This window comes from Phasianus colchicus, chromosome 2 (genome assembly GCF_987193195.1).
Source record: "Phasianus colchicus chromosome 2, bPhaCol1.hap1.1, whole genome shotgun sequence".
NCBI lineage: Eukaryota > Metazoa > Chordata > Aves > Galliformes > Phasianidae > Phasianus > Phasianus colchicus.
This window is the reverse complement of record NC_143437.1, coordinates 34,871,211-34,897,175: the sequence shown is the minus strand read 5'-3', so window position 1 is coordinate 34,897,175 and position 25,965 is coordinate 34,871,211. Positions and strand designations below refer to the sequence as shown.

The 25,965-nt window shown below is 36.7% G+C and overlaps 1 protein-coding gene across 3 annotated transcripts in view; it reads right to left on the bottom strand.

Moving 5' to 3' along the window:
* The window catches only part of AKT3 (AKT serine/threonine kinase 3), a 147,716-nt gene that overhangs the window by 45,348 nt on the left and 76,403 nt on the right, over nt 1-25,965 (bottom strand). For all 3 annotated transcript variants that reach the window (XR_016464172.1, XM_031592720.2, XM_090135356.1), the window contains exons 3-5: nt 20,139-20,264; nt 8,821-8,932; nt 4,887-5,031 (exon numbers count right to left, since the gene is read on the bottom strand). Coding sequence is in view for 2 of the 3 variants with exons in the window: in XM_031592720.2 (XP_031448580.1) it covers nt 4,887-5,031; nt 8,821-8,932; nt 20,139-20,264 (383 nt within the window). In the remaining variant the exon portion in view is untranslated. The remainder of the gene's footprint in view (nt 1-4,886; nt 5,032-8,820; nt 8,933-20,138; nt 20,265-25,965) is intronic.

The window sequence follows — 25,965 nt, the reverse complement described above, 5'->3', positions numbered from 1 at the left end:
AACCTATTTAAACTTTAATCCTGTTCATAAAACTGTTTTTCTTAGCTCTGCAAATAACCTGTTATATAAACACAGGACCTTTTCATAAGGTTGTAAAACACTCATTAAGTGATGGAGAGTGGGTGGAATTACAGGTTTTTTCTGCAAGGGGACAATATTGTCCCCTTGCAGAAAGCATTACCATCAATCTGTAAAGCTACTCCAATGACACAAATATCAATAGTTAGTAGTAGGTTTTTAATAAAATTTGAAGGAACATTATTATTTATACTCTTAAATGAAATATTCAATCTAATAGAAATATTTATTGTGTCAGCTAAAATAGGAAATACAGGAAAGTGTCAGAAAAAAACAGTGATAAGGAAATTACACGTATTTTAAAATAAACAGATCAGACAGAACAAAGTATGAATAACAAATTCATATAAATCTCTTCAGGACAGACTTTCAAGATGACTTTCATTCTGTGTATTATATATCACCTACTACATTGACAGTTTCTAAAATATTATTTATTATTATTATCTAACTCCTCTTAACTACCACAAAACACAAGGGGAGCATTAGGGGAATAAAGAAAGAAATGATGAAAATGTACATGGATTGTCACTACAAGCTAAAATTTTAGTTTTGTTTGAATTCTTTCAATTAAATGTGCATTTCCACTCATATTCATAGCTAGGGATTCCAATAGCAAAATACAAAACAAGTAACAGGCTCTAATATGGGAAAGTCCCAATTTACAGAAAAACAGATCTATTGCACATGTGCATGCATGCGTACTCATAAACATGCATACAAAACTTTCTCTTATCTTAGCTAAGTCCCTCTGTTGTCCCACTGTTGACTGGTCAACAAGCATAATTTTTTGCTTGTATCAAGTCAAAAGAAATACATTCAAGGTCACATGTTCTAGCTTGGGAATTTCTGAAACTTACTCCATTAAAGAACATTCTCAAAATATTCTTCTTCTTACTCTTAACAGGTATAATGAATACGTAAAGCTGTGATCCAAGCACTACGTGGCAACTGCTATTCCATCAACTGAAGGGAAGATTTCTCAAATATCACAGTCAGTATTTTGGAAAGTCAGTATATCTACTTTGATAGTTGTATGATAACCACCAAGCAAAAAGAAACCACCTTTAAGTTAAAGCATTGAAAACTGTCAAAATTCACATGATAAGTTCCCAGGCTGGATGTGACTCTGCTCTGGGCAGCCTGGTCTGGTGGCTGGCAATCCTGCCTGTGGCAGGGAGGTTGAAACTAGATGATCATTGTGGTCCTTTTCAACCCAGGCCATTCTATGATTCTGTGAAATTCAAAATGCATTTAAAACACAATTCAGACAGAAGATGAGTAATTCAGAGCACAGTTCACCCTAACTTCAAACTGCATTCCTCACACAGAAAGGCCAACAGCTTTTATGACAAAGAATACCTAATGAACATAAAAGTTCATCACTTCTAACTGTCAAAAATTTGTTGGATCATAAGCTGCAAGGAAGGGGTAACTTTTTCCATAATTCCAATCATCCTTGAGAGGCTGAACTTAGAGAGAGACCATCTGAGTTTGAACAAAGACTAGTATAATAGCAGCCCTTTGCCTGTACACAGAAGGATATTGGCTCAACTGACCACAGACATAGGTTTGATGCTAAGGGCAGCAAGCCAGTCAAATTGAAACTCATTTGCCTAAAATTTGCTTACATCATCCATCAAAGCAGTCGTGAATCTAGCTGCAACCGTGCTAAAAACAGATTTTTTTAAATGCAGATTTATAATAGGAAGGTAATAGTTCTGAGAGATTTTGAGTCGTTGCTTAACAGCAGGTTATGGTAGCAGTGATAGTTCTAAGAATAAAGTATCCTGATGCTGTCATTCTTTAGAAGCTTAGCAGAAGGCTTAGAGATGATATTCAGTGCAGGGTAACTCAAAAAGTCTGCCAAAGAACACAAGACCTTGAGAGATAAAAACACAGATGCCACAGTTAAGAGTGTACTGAAAACTGGTGAAAAAATTGAAATATTTCCTAAACCTGAGAATGTTGGTAAGCAAGTTTGGAGACTTCCGTAAGATTGATTTCTGTTTTCTTCTTAATTTTTCCACTTTTTTCATTCCTACTGAACCCTGAAAAGTGAATTTTTTTACTCATTATGTTGTACTTTGGCTTCTCTGAAAAAATCCATTCTTTATTCATGCTGAACCCTGAAAAACAAATTCACAAACAAATAACAGAAAACTGTCCAAAGAACTACATGATATTCAGTTTTCTGTAAAGCCTCTTTACTCCTGCTATATATGTTCTTTTCAAAACTATACACTTTACTACGGTTATTGAAATTCCTACCAATTGAAAACTACTTTTAAAATATTACTGATATACACAAGGAGTATATGACTGGGAATTTTCATCTGACTTCATCAGAAAGAAATTCTACTTAACAGAAATAGTCTAGCAAGGAATAAAAGCAGTTCGCTTATTGTGTTTTGTAACTGAAATGTTAGTGATGCTATTACTGTAGAACTTAAGTGGCACACTGACACCACTGGAAGAACTGCAAAATAAAAAGGTGTATTTGGTTCTTCCAGATAATACAGACAGAGATGTTGCTGCAGAGATGTTGCTGCCAGGCTGTTCAAAGCAAGTTCAATTACTTGAAGACTGTTTTCTTTGTAAACCTTTTTTTTTTTTTTCCTAAGAGAAGAAACAGGCCCACTTCTCTCTGTCTTGCTTCTTAATCTGATTATGCTCTTCTCATATGAATATCATCTGGTGTGTGCACAAGCAAAATTCATTGTGTGCAGATACAAGATCAGGTGACAAAAAAAATTTTTTGGACACAATATGCAAAAAAAAATTCTTGAAATCGAAAGAAACCTAATATTAAAAAGGCAACACATTAAGCAGATAAAACTGAAGTGGTTCTGATTCTGTTAACAAATACAAATGCTTAAGCAGAAGCTTTTCAGAAACAGTTCCACAAAAATCTATTTCCTCTAATTTCAATTAATACAAAGGGAGCAACAAGGGAGTCCCCTTTATTATGGTCACTCAGGAATGTTATTAAAAACCTTTTGAGCACTTTTTGCTAAGTCCTCCAAAAGTTTTAAATCTGAAGTGGGATTTTGAGTTTTGGCAGGAAAAAAACTTCCTTGATGCTATCAGCGTGCTTTTCAGTGGCTACACACACTTCATCCTGAGCTATCATTAGGTGTTGAATATCACCATTTTTTATTTCACATTTGATTTGTAGTTTGCTCTTGGCTTGCTGACAAATACATTATATATTTTATAGCACAGCGCATGCACTGTCCTGGAATTTTACTTGGGTTCTTAAAGTGTAAGTAGCAAGAAAGAAACAGAACTGATCTTCCACCTACTCTTATTCCCACAACCCTTTTGTTGTATGGGAAAAGCACTGTGAACAAGGAGAGCATACGTTCTAGATAAACAACTTATATTAGACCACATTTATTTTGACACCTTGAAAACACTTGCTGTTATGCAGTGTTTTTGTACACTACTAAGAGGATACACAAGTTTGGCATAGTGGTCAGATCTTTAAAAGAGCAAACCCAGATACCCTCCACATAATCACACTGCCTCTCACAAAGACTGACACATCTTGAACACAGCCTCCGTCTTGCTGTCATTTATTATATTTTACCCTGGAGCACAATCACTAAATCTCTATGTTGCAAGGCTAAAAGTTCAGTGTCAACCTCTCCAACCTGACAGTTCATGATGAGAGTATTGTCATGCCTGTATATGATTAGTTTTTCTTTTTTAAGAAGTGAAAAAAAGCATAGAAAATTATGTACAATGAAACTACATGAAATAACTATGGTTGTATTGCAAACTCATGTTCTCAAAACATAGGAAATGACAGAATTAAGATTTCCTGTAACACCCTATTCTTAAGGACACAGCTGTCAGCCACTGATCTTTCTATAATTCTTGCCTCATAATTCTTGCAATGTTCAATATTCCTTTTCACTGTCCATCATTAAGAGACATTCTGTGACACTAGCTGTAAGATTATTTTGCTGTCTGCAGACTTCCACTTAATTTTCCACAGGTTTCATTTTGTAGCTAGAATGAATGAAGCCAATCCTATTAGAATCATGTTATTACTTCTCATGTGATTTCAGTGCATTTTTTGAGTCATGTCACTCTTGCCTAACAACTGAGAAACATCCACTCGAGTTCCTCATTATTCTTCAAGAGTAGTTTGTACATCCAGAAACATAGGACAAAATGGAAACCCAAAATAATAAGCAAATTTTACATGAGACAATATTTGAAACATAATGTGTTTATCCTGTTGACTCTGGAGATATAACTACAAGCATGCTATAGACAGCAGTGTACATATTCCTACTTACTGCAGAAGCTGTGAAGGATTCCAAAGAAATAAGATACTGTTTTCACTGAAAATTAAAGCAAAGTTCTTTTCCCAAAGAGCAAAAAACAAGGTCAATAAAAGCTAAATTCTGCTATCCTTTCTCATGCATATCATCTAATCTGTATTGGGCATTATTTGCATGAGAAAGTGGGCAAACACTCTTCTAAAGAAAATATTTTATTCCCATACTTCTAGAAGAGTAAACAAACATAAGGGGAAAAACAAAAATAATATTCAAAAAGCAAGCAGATTGTTAACGTGTGCCTGAATGGTTGAACTCTACCTTTGAAAGGTGGTGTACCAGACAGCATAACAAATAAAATTAGAGCAGTGCAGCTTTACTGAAATAAGTATGTACTTCCACGCTTGTAGTACACTGAAATTTATGTAGAGATATTATTGCTTCTATATCCTACTAGATCACTTTGCAGAAGTTACTTACATATTAATCTTCTTAGTTATTTTTGAATGTCATTACCTTTCTTTTATGATGAGTTGTTGAAGCATCCATCTCCTCTTCACCTATATTGTCTATTTGTGAAGTTGGACTACAGTTCATCCTTTCCTCTTCCTGCCTCTGAAGTCTGTCTGCTACAGCCTGGATTGCTTCTGTCCATTCTTCCCTATCATGAACAAGTTAACAATACTATCAGAAACTTATAAAATTCATCCAAATAATTTGTTTATATAGTTCTTTTCACATGCTACATTGCTCCAAAATGCAGTTCTCATGTCACACAGCAGAAGTCTCATACAATTTAATATTTTCAATTTCCTTCCATATTCTGCATGATAGATGAGGTGCTAAGGTTGATCAGTATCAGAAAGAATCACTGCTTAGTTTATTTCAAGAATTAACAGTCTCTGATTTTATAAATACTTAAATACTAAAAACTTGAAAATTTTTGTCAGAGTTATAACACTACTCAGAGCTTAGTATGTCATGTCCTACCTGACACACAGTATATGATAACAATCTAACCAAGAGAATGTTCCTCCTCACTGTAAGAAAATAACTAAGATTTATTAATCTACAGTGTGTGTTCAACTCTGTCTATTCCCTCTTAATGCTGAACTGTTTGGCCAATTTCAAATTCCCCTGAGAATCAGAGGTTCTCAAAGATAATTAAATTCCAAAAAGCATCATGAAAATGACAGAATTTAAATGATAGAATTTTAAATGGTGTAAGTGAATATACTAATAAAAGAAGAAACAATGCAAAAATAAAAAATCATTAGTTATTTATTAGTATAAACAGTAAGACCATGGGGCAGTTTACTCCATGCTTGACCTAATAATGCCTGCTGATGGGGTCCACCTGGGTCAGAGGGGGAAAACAATTCTGGCCCAGAAAGTGTTTGGGCTCACTGACAAGGCATTAAACTAGGGTTGAAGGGGGTGAGAGTGAGCCTGCCCATATCCTGGTGTGAGACAGTAAAGCTAAGTTAGAGAGACAAGGTGCTAGTGTCCCAGCTGGGGCTTTTTAGAAGGGATAGGTGAAGGAGGAGAAGTGGGATAGTTGCCCTGTATGTTAAGAAGCTGATAGACTGCAAAGAACTGTCCCAGAGAAACACTCAAGAACGGGTTGAGAGCTTGTGGCTAATAGGGATAGGTGGTGGCTGTTCATCTCATCAAGGGGAGCCTATTGACGAGGACTTCTTGCATTAGCTACAAGAGGAACTGTGACTGCAGGCTCTCATCCTGGTGGAGGATTTCAACCACCCACGGATCAGCTGGGACAACAACATGGTGAGCTGCAAGCAATCCAGAAGACTCCTGAAGTCCATCAATGGTGACTTTCTGCTTCAGGTACTGGTCAGACCCACCAGGTGCTGGACCTGGTGACTGTAAAAAGAGGTTAAGATCAGAGGCAGTCTGGGCTGCAGTGACCATGTCCTAGTCAAGTTCATGATCTCGATGAACATGGGCCTGGCAAAGAGTGGAGTCAGGATCCTGAACTTCAGGAGAGAGAACTTTAAGGAATTGTTGGATGAGATTCCCCGGGAAACTGTCCTTAAGGAAAAAGGAAAAGAACAGAACTGGCTGCACCCTCTGAAATGCCTTTCTGAGAGCGCAAAAGGGCTCCAACTCCCAGAAGGAGAAATCAGGCAGACAAGGCAAGAAACCAGCACAGCTGAGCAAGGACCTGCTGGTCACGCTGGGAGAAAGGAGGAAAAGTTTAAGCAGTGAAGTGGGGATGGATGGCCTGGGAATAATACAGGGATGCTGTCCAGATGTGCAGGGATGGGTTCAGGAATGCCAAGGCACAGAAGGAATGGCAAGGAATGTGAACAACAAAAAGGGTTTCTTTAGTTACTGTGGGCAGAAGGGACAGGCAGAGAGCGTACCCCCTCTGATAAATGGGAAGGGAGAGCTAGCTCTTCAGACATGGAGAAGACTAAGGTACCTAACAAGTTCCTTGCCTAAGCCTTAACAGGCATTCTCACGCTTCTTGTGTCCCTGAACTTCTAAGCGGGAGTCAGGGGAGCAAAATTCCTCCCACTGTAAGAGTAGAGCAAGTTCAAGACCGTCTCATGAAGCTGAATGTGTACAAGCCTACGGTGCCTGATGACATGCATCCCAAGATTCTGAAGGAACTGTCTGATCTGGTTGTCAAACCACTTTCCATCATATTTAAAAAATCGTGGCTGTCAGGTAAAACCCCCATGACTGGAAAAAGAAAAACATCGCTCCCATATTAAAGAACGGGAGAAAGGAAGATCTGGAGAACTACAGGCCACTGAACCTCACCTCTGTAGTTGGGAAGGAGCAGATCATCCGAGGAAACACGTTAAGGCACATGCAAGATGTGAAAGTGATCTGAGATGGCCAACATGGCTTCACCAAGGGCACACCAGGCCTCACTAATCTGGTAGCCTTCTATGATGAGGCCAGGCTCTTCTTGGTGGAATGTAGCTATAGGACAAGGAGTACATGCAAAATAATTTCTTTACAGTAAGGGTGAAGGAACACTGGAACAGGTTGCCCAGAGAGGCCGTGGAGTCTCCTTCTCTGGAGTTATTCAAGACCCATCTGTATGCCTATCTATTCAATCTATTGTAGGGAACCTGCTTTAGCAAGGGAGTTGGACTCAACCTCTTGAGGCCCTTCCAACCCCTGCAATTCTGTGATTCTGTGAAGAACTCACTGAGAGCAGCCCTGCAGAGAAGGTGTGTTCTAATGGTCAAAAAGCTGGACACAAGCCAGCAGTGTGTGCTTGCAGCCCAGAAGCCCAATAATATCCTAGGCTGCATCAAGAGGGGTGTCCAGCAGGGAGAGGGAGGTGATTGATCTTCTCTACTCTGCCCTTGCGAGGCCCCATCTGGAGTACTGCGTCCAAGCCTGAGGCTCCCAGTACAGAAAGGATGCAGAGCTGTTGGAGCAGGTCCAGAAGAGGGCCACTAAGATGATCAGAGGGCTGAAGTACCTCTCCTGTGACGAAAGGCAGAGGGAGCTGGGCTTGTTTAGCTTGGAGAAGAGACAGTTCCAGGGAGACCTCATTGTGGTCTTCTAGTACTTGAAGAGAGCTTAAAAGCAGGAGGGAGACTGAATTCTTACATGATAGGACAAGAGGCAATGACTTTAAACTAGAAGAGGGAATATTTAGGTTAGATGTTAGGATGAAATTTTTTACTTAGTGGGTGGTGAGGTGCTGGAACAGGTTGCTCAGAGAGATTGTGGATGCCCCATTTCTGGAAGCATTTAAAGCCTGGTAGAGTGGGATCCTGAATAGCCTGACCTAGCAGTTGGCATCCCTGACCACTGCAAGAGAGTTGGAACTAAGTGATCTTCGTGGTCCTCTCCAACCTAAGCCAATCTGTGATTCTATGAATAAAGCCAAATCATAGTATTGACCTCAAGAGGACAGGTGCATTCAGTGGGAAGACACAGTACATCTAACCAGAAAAACAGAATGGAATATTTTAGTGAGATACACCATCACATATCTCCCATACATTTCCATGCTTTAAAAAAGTTAATTCTTGAGAGTGTGTTTATGTTTACTGACAGAAGAAAAGCTAATAAACACCATAAAACAAATTATAACAAACATATTGCTTTCTGTGCCAAAAAGAACACATTAAGAAGAGTAAAAGGAAAATCTAAGACAGTAAAGCTGAAAAATACTCCAAAGCAACCTTCTATTGTTCAAAATTTAACACTTTGGAGACATGTCATGACATAGTTTTGGCTTATTTGAACACACTCATCCCACTTGCAGGCAATTCGCAGACTAGATATGAGCTCGGATTATATTTTACAGAAGCTGACTTACAAATAGCTCAAATAACTGTTCAGAAGTGCTTGGAATGTCAGAATTCTGCATACTGACTACTGAGCAATCCCAGCTGAGACTGTTGAAAACTGTGCATAACCAAGACTGAAAGAGAAAGAAAAATAAAATTCTCACCGTTCCTCCGGAGTGTCTACGTGGAATGTCCTCTCTATGACAGTGGTCCATTGAAGACATCTGATAATAAATGTGTTTGGCTTTGGTCGCTCTGTTTTCATTAGCTGACATTCTAGAGAAATACATTACATTTCACCCTTTATAGTTTTCTGGGTAATGTGTGAAAAGCAAATTACTTAGGTAAGATACATATAGCTTACGTATACCTAGTCAGCAATACAACCATGGGCTTGAACATGAGGAAGAAATAAGTCAGAGGTATTGATGGAACTTGTACTGTTCCCCATATAAAATGTCATCTCCATTTGCAAATTAGGTCTATTACAAGGGTGAGAGTATTAGATCCCAGATTGCTCCAGTAGGGCAAGGTAACAGCAGTAGCCAAAGGCACAGTTTTCCATCTGTACCTGGCAGGAGTATGATGTTTTTCCTTCAATGGTAATCATGCTGCAATTACCAGGGCACCATCACCTCACGATTAGATTTATTGTAAAATATCTTATCTGGGAGAATTCAGATGCTGAAATCAGTCTGATTATTAAACATAGAATTACCACCCACATGCCCAGCAGGGCTGCCCCAGGAAGTCAGCTGCTTGTTCTTAGCACTAAAAGGCAGAAACAGGTCTATCTAGGCTGTTTCCCTCAAATATTTCTCTAAACACTTCCTACAATTCCCCAAAATAGTAATTTCAAATCTCTGCAAGCAAACTAATTTTTCCTAGCATTTTAGGAAATAATTTAAGCATTCTTGTCCTTCCAACCAATTTATTCTCTTCTTCAAGCAGCTATTTCTTTTAGACATCTGAAGACTATTTTGTCTCTCTTCAGTCCTCCCTGGCCTAAATCAATTAAGCCAGTCGGTGCTCACAGGTTGTGCTTTCATATCCCAGATCTTTTCTGACACAGAAATCTAGACACAGAGCAGACAATCTTCTATTCCCCTGTCACAAGAGCACAACACTGTTAATTCAGACAGGTTTGATAAGACTTGATGTTTGATGTTATATTTTACAACATTGCACACTACACTAAAACATTACATTTGTATGATGCAAAACACTGAAAACACTGACCTACTCTCACCTACTAAAATTTTTTATTCGTGCAAACATGATTTTATTTATTTATTTATTTACTTATTTTGTGAAGTTAAGGTTACTCTGTCAAAAGAGTGATTTGCTGTCCTGCAGCTACCATAAATCTAACACAAACATCACAGCCCGCATTCTGGTAATTCAACAAGAATGTGATATAAAGTGACTGATCCAGTAAACAAAATCAATCAATAATGAAAACAGCAAATGATTTCCTGTTCATTTATGATCAACTGTAACTTTCTTTTTATAGAGCTGCAACCTACCAGCTAGCCCACATCTTTCCCTGATGAAGTTGATGGTGTTGTCTATAACTTACCATAAAACCTTGCCCTTCATTCTTGGAGAAATACATTTTATTTACTCAAGATAATGTCAGTATTTTACAGAAGTCACATTATATCGCATGCACCACTTTTCAAGGCAGTTTGTTTTTTCACAGAAGTACTTTATCTTGGCTTTCTTTTTTTTTTTTTTCCATAAATTCAGAGTCCTGACACCTCAACTATCACCCATAATTTTACAGGAATATGTTTTAAATATTGTTTAAGGAACTGCATCAGATCAAGTGAATTTCTAAATACTCAACATACTTCGGTGCCTACTAGTCTGTTTCACTTTTCCCGCTTATGCCTGTTGCGAGTGTTAATTGTACAAATAGCATACTCACAGCAGACCTTCTGAAATGCAGATACAAACTGAAAACACAATAAAGCAATTCTCTTTTATATCACTAACATATAACAAGCTTAATGCCTTTGCTCGAGGTATTAATTTGCATACATGAAGATCTAAAGAACACTATCTGAGAAGTGGCCTCTGACTGTTATCAAGCAAGTGTTATCAGACTTACTCGTGCTGCATCCTCAATACAGACAGGGAAGTTCTGACATTAGAGGGTTCTCTGTGATTTAAGAACTGTAGCACAAGCTGACATGTTTTGTTTTGTTTTGTTTTTTAAAAAAGGAAAGTGTTACAGTAGGATGGACATGGGAAGTAGGAACAAAAGGTGGAAGAGAAACAAGGACAGAAGCAGATGAAGGGAACATAGGGACCATGATGAAGTGAAGCTACTTAGGATATATAGTAGGATCACAGCTGGGTGCAAGTACTGTGAGATCAAAGGAACTCCTCTCCTCAGGCATACAGTTGAAACTCAAGTTACAACGACAGTGATGGAGGCTCTAGGAATAATACACTATTTGTTTTCTTAAAATTCTCAAGTGCAGCTTTAAGAAACGCACAGGTCTACTTTTATAATGGATGATTGCACGCATGTCTGTTCTAGGATTACCCGATCCTACATCTGACTAAACCATTCTCTCATCTTTAATCCCATCACACTTCAATCATGTAGGCTGAAACTTCCTTTGCTCGATGTTTGCCTAAAGCTGCACACTGCTGGAAAATACTACATTTTGGAGACAAGACTTAAAACTTAAATCAAGACCTTCCAGTATTCCTACAAAAATGTAACACAACTGTCCATTCTATCTATTCTTTTCTCTGCAAGAGAGGAAAGAGCACAGGGGAGATTGGTTAAAAAAAAAAAAAATTGCAATAACACTTACTAAACCACAACATTCTTAAAAATCTGTGCAGTAATCCAGAGGCTACAGCAATCTCCTATCTACATATCTGCTGAATGGAGAGCTCCTTCTCCTAGCTCGTACTGGCTCTTGCTACCCTCAGACAGTACAAAAAGGAAGCTACCCAGTTAAAGTAAAATCAAATCCATACAGCAAAAATAATTTAAAGAAGAGACATCAGAACAAAAGACGAGGTAATAAAAGCAAACGAGTGTAAATGACAAAGGAGAAAGACTGCAACTTGCGTGGAAAATAAACACTAGGGGGATAGAAGAAGGCTCATTAGGATCAGCAGCAAGAAATAGCAGCTAGAATGGAGAGACTGCAAGAGAGAACTAGAGAACTTGTTAAGATCAGTTTGCATAATTAATATATTATCTATATATTTTTTGTATGTTCATCCATGTAAGTCTGTACCAAGCTATATATGTATTACTGGTACTACATATTAATTTTTCTTCAGAGATTTCTCAAAGTGATGGTGTGCTTCATTAATAAGAACAACTACTTTAGCCGTGGATGCATATACTAAGATCTGTAAATATCACAGAGTCCTTAACTCGCACAGATTTTCATTACAGATCATCAAGATTTAATTGAACTTGTTGATCATCTATAATGATAAAATAATATAATAAAAATATAACAAAAAAGGCTGAGGCAAATGAAAAAGGAAATGAAAACATTTTAAAAATGCCATTTGAATATGTTAGAAGGATGCTACTGAAAAATAATATCAAGCAAAGCTTACAGAGCTTTTCGAAATATTCTATTAAAAGTGGCTAAATATATAATTTCCTTTTATAAGGAAAAGTGAATACATAAATGTCCTCAATCACTGAAACAAAAAGAGTTTTGGAAAGAAGTGGAGAACTAGTATATTTCTAAAAGTGGTGTGTGCTACTCAGCCTGCTGAAGTACATAAAAGTAACTGAAGTCTGCTGATATTTAGTCACTCACATGTTTCACAGGCTGCTGTATACAAATGTATGGGATAAACAACATTCCTACCACGACTGCAACATGAATAAAAATTTGTTTGTGCATGTCTTTCACCTAAGGGTAAGAAAACAAATAAATCTATTAAGATGAATAAGTACTCTAATACACACTTACTGCTAATTACCAAAATATTTTTCTACTAATTACTGGAAAAAAATGTAGTAGTTTTAGACAGAATAGTTTGGAAACTACAAAAGCATACAAGAATGAGTGAAACTGGCTACTGAAAGCTGGCTCAGAAAGCTTGAGTGATAGTTGGGTCATTACCAAAAGGAGAGAACACTCTACCATAATGTCTTCAAGTTTGCTACTATACATAAACATATGTAATTAAAGGGCTGAATCTCAACTCCAAACAGTTGGAAGTCTAAATTATCATTCAAAAAGATGAGTAAGCCAGTAAACAGACAGACTCAACTTTGTGTTCTTGTATGCTAGCCATCTACAACTTGGAATTACATATTTTAATCCTAAAGCTTTCTGTTTTGCTTGGGATTAAACATCAGTCATGAAAAATTTCCCCCTTAATATTAGAGGGGATAGAAAGCCTTGAGGCAGAACATTTGTTCAAAGCAGCACAATACAAAATCAGTTACAGAAATCAACAACTCGGTTCCAACAAGTTTGTAGTACTTGGTTGGCCATTTTTGGATCTGTAGAAGAAATGGAAAAATGAAATGGAACCAGATTAAAGAAATGCAATGCAAGTTTCTCAATTATTGATTTTTTCTTTTAATTAAAAAAGGAGGTTAACCAGATGTAAATTTTATCTCCATATCCACAAACAATCTGATAATTCTAAAACGTTAGGCTATCTTTTCCAAATAAAATGCACTATCTAAATTAAATAGTTATGCTAGTTAAACTCTCCTGAGCAGCTCTAACTACAAACTGTATTTCAAAACGTTCTGTTTACTTTACACCATTCTGAACCACAGATGACAAAGTTTGCTTGAAGCTGTAATTACTCTGCAAAGCTGGGAAGCCAATTAGAGGGCCTGAAACCTGCCAGTTCCAAAAAAAAAAAAAAAAGAAAAGAAAAAAAAAGCACAGATCATCTGTTCAGATTTTATTAAAAAGTTTAAAGTTTGAATTCTATAACTTTAACCATATAATCACCAGTGTTCTTTTCCTAAATGCATTCATTCAGCATTAAAAAAAGAAAAACAAAGAAGGAATACTAATATCTATTACTATTTCATATAAGGAAGCTTTCATTTTCAGCAGAATTTGTTGGTAGAGTTAGACAAGTATGTTAAACATATAAAAGTTTTCACCAAAAAATGAACAGAAGGTTGCATATGTGAGAAATTATTTCTAATGCAAACTGAGTTTTAGCACAAAGGAAAACTTCCTATGATTATCATATGATATAAAATAAATAGTATTGAACTGCTGATGGCATTTTTTAGAACGTATATGCATTTTTATTTCAGAAGATAAGCACTTCACTATCCCAACCTCTGCCTCCCAACCTACTCCATTTAGCTTTCTTTCTCATGTTAAGACACACTGTTTACACGACCTTTTTTCATTACTGCTACTCTTTGTACTCTAAATCCAGTTTTCTCTAATGACTTGTGTTAGGAAAGTAGCAGAATTAATATGTAATTTTCTTAACATTGACACAGATAGACATGCTTTTGCTCTCATATGAAATGCCATGACTTTTACATGTATATACACATATGTATATACAGAAATATATATTTATACAAACACATCCTCCTAGCTTGGTCCTTTCCTGATTTTCCCACCCATTTACATACACCATACTATTTCTCTGAGGCTTTCCAAAAGGCTCTCTCTCCTCAAGTCTCCTCTCACTGCATTTTATTTATGTGCAATATTACCCATTAAAACGAGATTGGTAACATAACAATGTATGTGAATAATTTAATATCCTTTCTTTGGTCCCCAAAAATGCAGTTTTCCCCTAAAAATGTCCTCCAAACTGCTCCAGAGGTTATTGTTTCCTACTGTCCCTTTGATCATAACACACTTCTCTTTGCATTCCTCATTTTCTACACAGCCTTACCACATAAGCAGTAAGTTTTCAACATGGACTACTCCCACAGTCTACTCTCATCCTCTTTAGCACTCTTTATTCAGTATCCAAATGACCATTCATATCACTCATCCTCCCTCTGTCCCATTCAGCACCATTTCTGAAAAGCGTTCATATTTTCTTTCTTTTTAGAGAAAAAGTTATTCTTTAAATCCTCCTTAATACTCCACTTCACCATGACATCTTAAAAACAGGAAGCAAGGAGGGAGAAAAGAATAGAGTAAAAATCTAACCTGGACACTGAATAAGTTGTTAATGTGCTGAGACCACTGCCTATACTATAGGCTAATACTGCCTCATTGTTATCTCATACTCCCCCCATCTGTTTGCATCCATCTGCTATCCCTTGTTTTATATTTGGAATTTTAGTATTTTGGAGCAGGAATTGACTTTTTGTTCCGTATGGGTAGAAATCCCACTCCTGTGGTGCTTGGCTCATGACTCGAACTTGTATGTGCTTTGATGCTGTAACAACAACAACATATATGACTGAATAATAAACACCAAAAAAAGATTATTTTCCTTGAGACTGAAAAAGACCATCCCTGATGCACTTCACTATGCTGGGAAGTCATTTATTTACAGCACTCCAAAAAGTACTGCCCTTGCCTTTCTATCATGACAATTAGTTTGCTAGTCACCCTTTCACACAAAGAGAGAGAATGAAAATGAGAGATCTCCACATGTTATTGCCAGCCAGGCTTTGCGTGAGGTTTTTCTTATCTTCACAGAAGTCAGTAACATAGTGTATCCCTCTCTCCTACATACTAACATCTCAACTTCATTTATGCAAATCAATGTACGCCAGATAAAAAGACAGTACATTTTTTGACTTACCACGCTTATACCAGGCCCTACTTAGAAATAGCTGGGCATTACAGAATGGTAAACTGGTGTCTGAGAAAGCACTGTCCAAGAGCTGCTCTAAAAGTAATGCCTCCTATTTTATAATGTTGGTGGCACAGCAATAGAGGTTGAACCTTCCCGCCAACATGCCATTTTGCTGCTGTGCTATCGTGCTCATTGCAACTGTTGATTCCATGGAAATAAATAGGAGGCATACTTTTGGAGTGACCTCAGTAAAACTGAAGGATAAGTCTGAGGAACTCATCCTCGTTTGTGATCCAAGCTAACAAGTGAATCCAAACTTCTAAGTCAAATGACTGAATACCAACTATGCCACCTAAAAACAGTTCATAAGGTACTTTGCAAACCTCTCAACTCTGGACTGACTGGTCCAATTTTCCAGATAGACAAACATACATACATCCAACAGTAACACTGGTAACACATTAGATTTGAGTTTGAATTTCCATAGACACATTTGTGTATTCAGCACATTCTATATACAGTGCTTTTTTTTCTCAAATAATTTGCAGTGTTGAATGAATATTATTTATTCAATTGTACTGTTATTACTTTGGATTTAAATCTGTGCTGTAATTATATGAATCTAGTTGGACGCATATCTGTGTGTTCACGTCATCCACTGCTATGACAACCAAAAACACCTAGGACTTTAAACTCAAATCTCATTGAAAAGTTAACTGTGCCGTTCCTGGAAAAAAGTCATTTCTAACAGAAAGTATTTTCATGGATAAGTTGATATATACAAGAATATGTATTTTCTATTCAATTTCTGTAGTGAAGAAAAATAAAATTAAAAAAAAACATTTTATAGAAAAGTATCTTCTAGCAATAACCTGAATTTATTTCACCTGTATCACAGAGTGCTTGGAAAGTAAAATATTTCAAGATACCACAAAAATTCCAAGTGACATCATTTTTGGCTGAAGTTCAAAGGCTACCACTAAAGGGATATATCTCTTTCTAATTATTCTCCACATGAAGATCAAAATGAAGGCAAAAGGCCAGTTCATACAGATACCTCAACCCAAATGTGCTATGTGATCACTTACATACTCACTGCATTTGTGAGAACTTTTTTTAGTGTTGGTTTTCAGTGGTTTCTCTTTTATGTTTTTTCTTTTCTTTTTTTCTTTTTTTAATCAATAAGGCCACAAAAACTCCTTAAAAAGAATTGGAAAGAACCACCACTTCTTCCCATCGAAGACCAAGGCGGTGTACACAAAGCAGTACTGATTCTGCTTCAACAGCACTGGCCCACTTAGAAATAGTGTTGTGAGATCATGCTGTTCTTTTTTGGGACCTCTAGGGGTATAAATCCTGCCATGGGGGCATCCAGAGTACCAATGTTGCGTTCTTTTTTTTCAAAAGAAGCCTAATATAGGCCTTTGCCTATACCAAGAAGTTACAGCAATTGAATCAAAAATATTTTTAGACTGGTTCTGACTGCATTAATGCCTAAGCAAAAAACAATTTAAATTAACATATTTTGAGGTGGGCAGGAATGCACACCCACTCCATTACCATGACTCAGTCAATCAACAGTGTCTCTTGAAGCTCCAGCAACTTGATTACTTGTAACTGCTTCTCTACACCTAAAAAGAGCTGGGGCTGACTTCGAACTAGTCTCTGAATTGGGCTCTGTATGGTATAAAATACAGTAACTCCACAGGAGAGAAACCAAAGCAATTCCAGCACATGACCTGTATCACCAGACAGATTTGTTCACCCTGCCACAAGCTCTGGCAGCTCAGCAGTCACAGCACAGAGAACTCACTACTGGTGCTCACATGCATGGAAGGTGCTCTGGGCACCAATGGGCCAGTCCCGAATCTTCCTACTTTATCCAGCCCATCTCCACCATACCCCCCAGTCAACTCCACCTAGTATAATTATGGTCCAGTAAGAGATCACTCACTGTCATTTCAGTCCCACACGGTTTCCCTGCCTTAATAATTGCATATTCAGCACTGGAAGCACTGTTAGCAGGCTATAAAATATTTGTCCTCTCAGGCCTTTCTCTCATTCACAGGATTCACAAAGGAATACACTGGCTACAAAGGATCGGGGAGAGAAAAGTGCTCAGCTGTGGGGCTTTGACCATATTTCTTGGGAGAAACTTTTCTTGGAAGAAATCAGGCAGCAACTATTCAGAAAATGATACTCTGTCCGGGAAAGTCTTCTGCAAAAGTAAGCTTGGTGTAGCAGGAGTGGAAGGGGGTCATTCTGTTGGGAAAATATCTGTGTGATCAAAGTAAATGGTGTAACAGGGCGGGTGTAGAATTTTAAAATACAGAACAAGTATCACACAAAGCAGAAAGGTACAAACTTTCCAGTGTTCAACTCAAACAGTACAAAAATAATACCATGGCCTTGGCCTTCTCTGCTTAAATAACAAGCTGTAAGTAAGAGCCAAAGATGTCTATCATTTGGAGAGCAAAAAGTAGACTGAGACCACATTCTCACTTTACAGATAGCTACAAAGATTACGTGAAGATAGGACTATAAAGACATATCTTTAAGTCCCTGCCAACCTAATCAAGATGGTATTAACAGTGATCTCACACTCCATCTGCCTGGCTAGTAATTTATGAAAAATGTACTTCACTATTACAGAAAAAATATGCTGCACTACTTGTGGCTGCAAACCTACTGCAGCAGCTCAGGAACTCAGGGATTGGAGAGCATAAAGCCCGTTCTTGAGATTTACCAGGTACTGCAGATGAGATCCGATTCAGTCATACAGAGTGTTGTTTTGTTTGTTTGTTTGCGCTACTGATGATCTCATTGTCAGACAGATAAAATATCTGACTGAAAGCAGTCCTTTGCAATTCAGAGTATAATACTGTTCTCGCCTCATCTTTTCAGCCGTGGACGTTATATAATTCTGTACTTCTTATTCAAGATAAAATCTAACATATTTAATTAAAGTTAAAAACTGGAATCTTATCAAAAAAATTCTTATTCCAGAAAATGTTTTACTTTCTACATTGTGATCTTCACATAGATACCTTTCTAAAATTTTATGGGATTATTTTTGTGAGGGAAAAGCTCTCACTATTCTTGCTCTCCTCAGCAGTTATTTCTTATTAAATTATTGCTTCTCCTGCCAGAAAACAGAAAAACTCATCTCCTTTACCAATACTGTAATTCTTTAATTAATACTACAAGTTCCTTCCTTTAGCTTACATAGCCTAAGTATCTGACCTACGGTGCTTGCAAGGACTCCTGTCATTTCTGGAAACAAATAAAAAAAAATTATCCAATTCCCATCAAAACAAAGTTCAGAGGCAGCATTATAGAAGACGACCTCTTGGCATCAGAAAAAAGAGTTCAACACCAGTATCAACACAGTGGATCTAATTGCTAATTATGCATTTCTTCATTTGGCAGAACTACTGTCTGGATCATCCTTCTTGTTGCAATGGCAAAGGAAGACTAGATATGCAATGAAGAGTACAGTAAAGCAGAGCAAAAAAAACCTCCTGTAATTCTACAGATTCTTTCCCTTGGTCATAGGGCAAGAAGTATCTGGGAAACTACTAATGGGCTATACAGTCAGAGGAATGGCTAAAGAATAACATTCTATGATTTGGTCAGTGCTAGGTCTACCAACTCTCATGAACAACTTAAAGGCATCACTGCTTTTAGCACTACATAGCAACAAGGTAAAACGAGTTTCTAATATTACAAGGCTTGTATACTCAATATCATCTGTAAGACTTCTACCATCATCAGAATGTGCAAGGTTTTCTTCCTCCAATTGTAGGTCAAGACACAGCATTGGAGCCCAAGATTAATTCCTTCAGTAATGCAAATAAAGGAAATCCTTTCCCTACATACACCTGCTCTTGTGACTCCAACATTCTCCTTTAAAACTAAACACTGCTATTTATTGCACTGCAGTACACTAAACACATTTTGAAAGAAGTTGGTTACATATTCTAATATTCATTCCTTCAAAAGTTTATAGCCATAATATACAAAAATCTTACACTCAGGGGGATCTTTTCCCCTTAGCTTAGCTCTGCAAATATTTTCAGTTCTGTTCAAAAATATTCTATCAATCTCACAATCCAAAAAAAAAAAAACTACTAACTTGTCTTCTAAAAACATTTTTGAAAAAGAAAAAAGCACAATGTCTTCATTTTATCCAATAGATTCATACTTTGTAGCTTTGCTAATATATGCAAATTGTCTGATTGCTCAAAATTACTGACTAACCAGGCTGGAGAGCTGATTACCTGATTATCCAAGAGAAAAATAATTTAGCACGATTTTGTGCCATTTGACAGTCTAGATAATTTTCTAATTAATTTGAGTTTTCAAGAGAATTCAGAGATACTACCAAAAAATAAAGAGGGCAGTGGTATGAATACAAGTAAGCTTTCAAAGGATTTTCATCTTACAACAATCATTTATCAAATGTTATTGTTAGTAACAAACACTTTAGATATAAATAAAATAAAAACAAAAATTGAGGACTTGATTTTCAAAATAACCCACTTATGATAAAATCTTTAATGCCATTTGTAAGAAAATCTTGTAGAACTGGACACGAGACTGGAGGGTACTAGCCTGACACAAGGCATCAAACTTGCACTGTTATCAATAAATTCCGAACTACGCATTCAGCAAAATGTAGCAGACATTTTGTCAGTATGCTAAGAGAATAATAAATACTGGAAATACGTACTTGCCACTGAAAAGTTGTTGAGTGGATATGGCAGATCCACATCCTGGGGCTTCTCCTTATAGCCTATGAAAGAACCATCTGTCTTTAGCAGGAAATATCTTGGCCGCCAGTTTTTTATATATTCTCCTAAATGAGAAAAAAAATGTGTTCATTAGTACTGTAGAGGGAAAAAAAAAGCCAACTTGATACTAAAAAACATATCATCAATGTCTAATATTAATTATAGCAAAATCTTTCCAGATGTTTTCAACCTACAAAGGAAACTAACTTCTTCCAAAAGAAGAGAAAATATAATTGCAAATGAAAACCTGGACTGTAGAAGGATGCCTCTGTAATAAGGAGCTACATGCACTATACTATATTCTGTACATCGAAATTTCATTACACCACACACTCTTCCCATTCCCCATCTTTGCATCTGTAAACAGTCTGAAATTTGGTACAGGCAAAAGTAAGCACTACAGCTCAACTTACAATAACAAAAGTAAATGCCAGTTATTACATTGCAGAAATTCACCGTGTTGAACCAAACCAAAAATCATTAAGTTCATTCAAACATAAACTATCAGCAAGAAGACTGAAGGTATCCAATCCAGTTACCTTTTACAAGATAAGTCAACCAATAAACATACCACCTCCACTTTCACCCTACTCAAGTTGGAAAGGAAGGTTCTGTAAGCCGTGAGGTATTCAGGAACAGAAACATTAAGAACAAGACAGAAGAGAATTGGTAGCTTAAACAATTTTATTTAAGAGTGAAAAATCTCTGAACTGCAATATTTCATCATATCAAAACATCCAAAAACCAGTAATTTTACTTCTCATGTATACTACTCAGGTGTATTTAGCCCAGCCCAGTTTTCCCCATCTGACTTGATCTATCAACTTTGCAGAACAAATAATGTACGTACAACCACTGACTAAGATTTTAAATGAGATACTATTTAATCATTGCACAAGATAATATTTTAAGAAAAAAAGTGTATGTACCAATGCAAAATTTCCATATTTCCTCAAAACTAAAAGTTGCCACTTATTACTCACTTGTAAACTTCATGCTAAAATACTGCTCTAATCTGAGACTCTTAAGATTATATCAAAGTGTCACTGTGAAATAAGAATCATGACCTAGTAGTATTAACTTTAAAAAACACAATTTCAAGTTCAGTAGGGCTGAAACTGAAAAATTATTTCAATTTCTCGGTTTGAAAAATGCTCAGAACTTACTATAAAGCAGGGGCTGCCCTGGCCCTGGCTAAACCCAATCCTTGCGAAGTGTTTTGTGACTTGTTACATTTTGTTAACTGTACCTTTCAGACAATTCAGAAGTTAGAAGGAAGATGACATTCATCTGACACTGAGACTGTTCTGTTAGAAGCCAGTCTATGTTTCCTGGCCCTTAGCAGCAAAACTTCTAGCTCCACATAACGGGGCACCTGCCTTGTGTTGTTATCTAGAGATTTTCCATTTTCATATAAGTAGAAAAAGAATTGAAACAGCTCAGAATGTTACTTCATTTGACCACACACACACACACACACAAAAAAAAGAAAAGGAGATAAAGCACCAGATAAAATTGTCTACACTCAGAGCTTTCTATCTCAAATCTCTGGAGCTAGATCAGTTGGAAACATCTACACTGATACAGCTGGTCTGAACTGATTTCACAATGGGAAAATCTCACCTCAAATTAAAAAAAAAAAAAAAAAAAAAAGCATGAGAAGAGAAACGTAACTTTAATACTAATAACAGTGAAAAACTGTATCATTACATGAAAACATACAGATGCTTCTTTAATTATGTTTGCTGAATACTTGAAAATAACAAATACATGCCTAACTAAAGGAATGTTTCTTAAGAATATTTCAAATATCTCCCATTAAAAAAAATTGCAGAAATATGCCTGGATCAAAGAGTTGAAGCCAAAACAAAGCCATACACATCATATCACCCAGTATGAGTTTAAAAAATATTAGCATTCTAGTGCCTTTCTTAATGTTGAACAGTTCATAATGAATCTTACATAAGATTCTCATATACTACTTGTTTCCAGGAGACTGCTATGATAGACAGTGCCTGTTGGTTTAAAATCTATAAAGACTTTAGCCTTCTCTGGAAGGTGCATTCACTGGGAAGGAGACAGCTATAACAACAGAAGACTTGCTCAAGGGCAACATCCAATATGGACAGAATACAAGTACAGCCAAGCCAGGTCAACCATTCAAACTTTCCCTCCTTTCAAACTGCAAAGGGGTAAACAGATTCTCCAAGAGTTAGGGATGATAGGGTAAGAACGGCTAATTAGTCATCTCAGGAAAAAACAAACTACTACTAACTCCTACTATTAACACAGACACTGTCTGGAATCAAGCCTATTTAAAAAAAAAAGATCATTTCAGCAGCTGCCCTCAGAGACACTTATTCCCTTTTCTTCTTAGGGCAGCATTTGATGTTGCATTTAGCTTCTACTAGGTACTCAGAGTTTCTGAATCAGAAAACTGAACAGATTTTTGAATCACCTAATCAGTTTTGCAGTCAATATCCTGCTTAGAGAAAAACCATTAGAAGAGTATGACAAGTACTTCCAAGTACTTCTCTGGAGTGGAAGATATCAATACTGAATGGCAAGTAAGTACCAGATTGTCCATGAGCAGCACCACTGTCTCTGTCTCTGCCTTGCAAACTATAGCAAGACACAAGGATGCACAGCTTACAATGGCAGCTCCAAAAGTAACACCTCCTATTTTACTCTGTTGGCCCACAACATGAGAGGCAGATGTTGGTGGTATGGCAGTAGAGGCTGAATCTTCCCACCAATGCTCCAATCTTCCATTACCATTTAATTCCATTTAATTGCCATGTGACAGATGGCAGCAGAGAGTCAGTCTGACAAAATGGCATCTAACATGGCAATGCATACAAAGTAAAGGTGTGAAATTGAATTCCTCCATGAGAAAAAGTTGCATTGACATTCATTGACGCTTGTTGAACATTGCTGGAGACCAAACAGTGGATGTCAGCACATCAATGCAGTGGGTGGTGCTTTTTAAGCAACCTATGTAAATGCAATAGTTGATTCAGAAGTATCCAGTGTATTTCATTTACATACATTTTTCTTTGAAGAGTATTTCCCCTAAATGTTTCCCCAAAAGGAATCAAAGTAAAACCAAGTAAAACCACCTTCTCAAGACTTCTGTACAGACACACACCAAAAATACATACATACACGCACACACACATAAATATTAAAAAATGCCATTTTTTCCTTGAAATGAATGATCAAATCATTCTTCAGCAGATATACAGGAATATATCATCTGTTCTTTATTTATTTTATAATTTAATTAACAAATGGATGAACACTTTTGAAGAATAAAGTAAACAGTAATATCAGTGAGCAGTTCACTTAACTGCTTAAGTGGTTTAATGGCTCTCAGGATAAAGTCTAGGTGCCCTCTTATAACTGAATTCCTTCTATACAATCTGCTTAAGGACTGAAAAACATTTTATTCCATACTTCTTAATACATTAAGACATTTTACTGAACTGCTTTAAAAAGAGATATCCTCTGCATACAAAAAGAATATTAAAACACAGCAGAGTATTGGGAAAGAAAAAACAATTTTGTGTGACTTCTAACTTACCAGCCCTGTATAAAAAAAACAGACCAAAATATTTTAGAGTATAAGCAGTATTTAATTACTCTAAGTATGTTTGGGGTATTTGCTTCCCAAATACTTAAGGGAAAGTGAAGGGGAAGGGGAAGAAAAGGGGAAGAAAAGGAAAGAAAAGGAAAGGAAAAAAGGGAAAAGGGAAAAAGGGAAAAAAGAAAAAAAAAGAAAAAAAAAGAAAAAAAAGGAAAAAAAAAAAGAAAAAAAGGAAGAAAAGGAAAAAAAGGAAAAAAATGAAATAAAAAAAGAAAAAAAAGGGGGAAGGGGGGAGGGGGGAAGAGGAGAAGGGAGAAGAGAGAAGGGAGAAGAAACAAGAAGTCTACATCTGGAAATTCAGTAACTCAAGTGAAAACAAATTCTATGAGAAAGGAGAAGTTCACATAGGCTAACCAAAACCCAAGACATCCTGACAACTTAATGAAACATAGCTGTAGCACTTAAAAAGGCACTGGATCCACCATAGAGGATTAATCAGTTTGTACCCTGCTCAGTAAAACTGTGACTTCCTGCTGAGTTAATGTAAGCTAAATTATTATTTTGCTTAAATTTACACCCTTCAAAGTTGAAAACCATGTTTTGTTAGAATATGTTTATTAGACTGTAAGAAGAGGCCTCTAATCTCAACCACTGCAGCAAAGAAAGCCGAGTAATTCATACACACCTTTAATTTGTCAGTTTTTAAAGCTGCCTGAGAAAAGTAGCAGTAGAGTATGTATCTCAGATACACACAGACAATAAGTGCATGCACACGATACAAAAAATACAAACTGAGAACCTGTTTTGGGTTGTGAGGGTATGCTTTTTTTAATAATTATGGTAGAAAACACCCCAAAGAGGAAATATGACGGCACAGCACTCCTGACGCACATGAAAATACAATCTGATCTTCATGCAAAATCCACACTCATAAAATGCAACTCATTAATTAATGTTGTTTTTAATAATACACTGGATAACAACACTAACAAATAACACTTAACGAAGATGTGTTTAGAACACGACCCCTTTGGCCAGCTCTGTACTTGCCAACTGCAACCTTAATAAATTGTTTGCCTTTGACAGTCACGAGAATCCGGCTTTCATGTTTCAGAAAACATGTTTATTCTAGAAATGCAATGTCTGTAGTTCTAATACTACTGAAGACCTCCACAAAGAAGAGTTATCTAGGAAATTACATGAGTATTCACCACACCCACACTGGATAAGCACATCACTACAAGTTCGTAATTGTTTCATTTCACCTCAGGACTCAAAGCATCTCTTCAAACACATGCTTCACCTCAGATTCAATAGTTGCTATTTTCAGTCTCATCCATTTGTAACCCTGAGTATATGGAACCTTAGAAATTCTTAAAAACATTTTCAGTGATGAATTAGTCTTATTATTAAAAAAATAAGCAAGCTTTAAAAGAGCACTTTTGCAAAACGTCTACATTTTTTAATATGTAAATGGTTTTAGAGGTGTGAAGGAAATGTCTTTAACATACAGTGCTGATAAGCAACAGAAACCTGAGTTCAAAAACTTGCTTGCTTAAAAGAAGCAACAGCTGCCACACAGACATAAGTGAGATTTAAGGGAACGGGGGAAACAAAAACCCTCCAAGTAGAGAACACAAAAAAAATCTGCCTCTTGTCTGTGTCATCAATTTACTACAGCGGCTTTAACAGAGATAATACACAAATACTCTTCTCCTCATTGTGTTGGCTTTTTATTGTTGTTTGTTTAGAGGCACCTCTGCATTCCCCTGTAGTTCCCCTGTACTAGCATTTAATTAATAGTTAGGAACAAACTGAATACTTAAGAACATTAAACAAAATTATAAAAAATACAATTAATCATATGCACATGCAGGTTTTCTTTAAAAGAAACAACCTTAATGAATGCCGGGTCAAGTGAAATACCAGAAGCAGTGCCAGTGGTTTTGAGATTGAATTTACTTACCTTGGCCCTCTGAGGGCAGTGTTACCTAACGCACGATTAAAAGCAGCAGCAGGCTGTGCGACTAAGTCAGCAGACACCAGCACATGTAAAGCACTCCTGTTTAATATTTACTTACCTATGATTTCATGACAACAAATACGCAATACAGTTCAAAGCTACTGTAAAAAAGAAATGCTTCTTTAAAAAATATACCTGTCCTCATGATGCAGTATAA